Source organism: Fukomys damarensis, unplaced genomic scaffold (genome assembly GCF_012274545.1).
Source record: "Fukomys damarensis isolate Sample0158 unplaced genomic scaffold, DMR_v1.0_HiC HiC_scaffold_37, whole genome shotgun sequence".
NCBI classification, from domain to species: domain Eukaryota; kingdom Metazoa; phylum Chordata; class Mammalia; order Rodentia; family Bathyergidae; genus Fukomys; species Fukomys damarensis.
Genome location: NW_022900949.1, coordinates 7,141,481 through 7,143,156, shown reverse-complemented (window position 1 = coordinate 7,143,156; position 1,676 = coordinate 7,141,481). Strand labels below are relative to the sequence as shown.

General features: G+C 57.5%; 1 protein-coding gene across 1 annotated transcript in view; it reads right to left on the bottom strand.

Annotated features, from left to right (window-relative positions):
• Positions 1 to 991: 991 nt before the first annotated feature.
• Positions 992 to 1,676, bottom strand: part of Sh2d3a (SH2 domain containing 3A) — a 10,024-nt gene continuing 9,339 nt past the window's right edge. Inside the window, exons 8-9 of the mRNA XM_033759600.1 lie at positions 1,554 to 1,674; positions 992 to 1,217 (exon numbers count right to left, since the gene is read on the bottom strand). Of these exons, the coding sequence (XP_033615491.1) occupies positions 992 to 1,217; positions 1,554 to 1,674 (347 nt within the window). The remainder of the gene's footprint in view (positions 1,218 to 1,553; positions 1,675 to 1,676) is intronic.

The following is a 1,676-nucleotide window of genomic DNA, read 5'->3' as shown; positions in this document are numbered from 1 at the left end:
AATAAAAAAAAAAAAAAATCTAAAGTTCCTTGAGTCTTGGGCCTTCTTGGGGATTTAGATACAGTACTGGGGTGGGGTCCTCTCCCACATCACCCTTGGAAATAAGGAAGGAGAAATCACCTCGGGCAAGCCCTACCCTTTCTTTTGGGGAGTAGGCTTTGAATTTGCTTGTTTGTGACTCAAATAGAGGAAGAAAGGCACCAAACTTCTGTTATGTGCTACTGCAGAGAACAGGTGGGATTTATTGAGCACTTACTGTGTCTCAGGTATTCTCCACCCGTGATCTCCTGTAAACACTGAGTTTCCCCCCCACCATAATCCCCGGAAAGCAGTCTCACCGTTATGCTGAGGGAGGGCCCAGAAAGGCCAAGGCACCTGACAGAAGTCACACAGTTTCGAAGAGGCAGAGAAAGATTTGAACTCTGATCCCAGATCTCCAAGTTACCATGAAAAGCCCTATGCTCACCACGTGACACTTCTTTCTCAGTGTCCTACGCGTGTGTGCATATGTGTTTGAGGTGGCCTCCCAAGATACCTGGGTTAGTCTTCTAGTGGAAGGCAGGAGGGTGCTCCAGCCCCATCCCTGGAATCTGTGCAATTTTCAGGAGTAGATTTACTTTTCCCCAGCACTGGGGATATAATCCAGGGCTTTCTTATGGAGCTACGTCCCCAGCCCTTTTTATTTTGAGACCTGGTCTCTTGAGTTGCCCAGGCTGGGCTCCAGTGTATGATCCTCCTGCCTCTGCCTCCCAAAGTGCTGGTCTCTGGGTGGTCCCTGGCAGCATGGGTGACCCGGGTGTAAAGAGGGATCTGTGTTCTTAGTGGCCAGGCTCTAGGCGCTGGGACAGGACGCTGAGGACTTGCTGGAACTTCTGGAGGCGGTCAGCTCTCGGTGCCCTGACTCCTTGACTTCCCCAGAGCAGCCTCTGTAGGAAGCCGGTGGTCAGAGCCTCCCTCAGCTGCGGATTGGGCCTGAAACCTGGAGAAAGGATCAGTGGGCTGGGGTGGTGTCCAGGCGCGCCTTGCCCTGGTCCTTTTCCTGGGGACTTTGACCCAGGAGAGGCCAAGAGGGACTGCTGCAGGACAATAGGGCGATTGGGTGGAACAGGATGAGGCTGCGGTGACAGAGGGCTTCTGGTGGCCTCAGTCTCATCAGGGCACGAGGGGGTGACCCATTCCAGGTGCGGGGTGCAGGGAGCCCCACCTCAGCGGCTGTGCTTGGAGGCAGGGTGTAAGGTCAGGGTGGCCCGGGAGACCAGCGTGGGGGAAGAGGGGCCACCTTAGAGACAGGGTGCAAAGGTCACTGAAGGGAAGGCAGGGCTGATCCCAGTGAGGGATGGGAGGCGAGGCGGGGCTGCCCCTGGACTGCAGGGACTGGCCTCAAGCACTGCTCGGGTTCCGAGCTCCCGAACTTAAGGACTGTGTCATTTGGGGGGACGCCGGGCATTCTTGGAGACCCGGATGCCGTCCCAGGTGCAAGTGGGGCCCGGTGGGTGCGGCTCTGACGGTCCACACCGCCCTTTTGGAATGAAAGGGTTTCCCTCCCTCCATACCGACTGGGGCACGAGCTTGAGGGGCAGCCCCCCGGGGGAGACTCCCCGATGGACCCAGGGAAGCTTAGCTGGAGGCTTCCGTCCCGGGACCCGGAGGCGGGGCGTCGCGGCAGGCGGGATCCT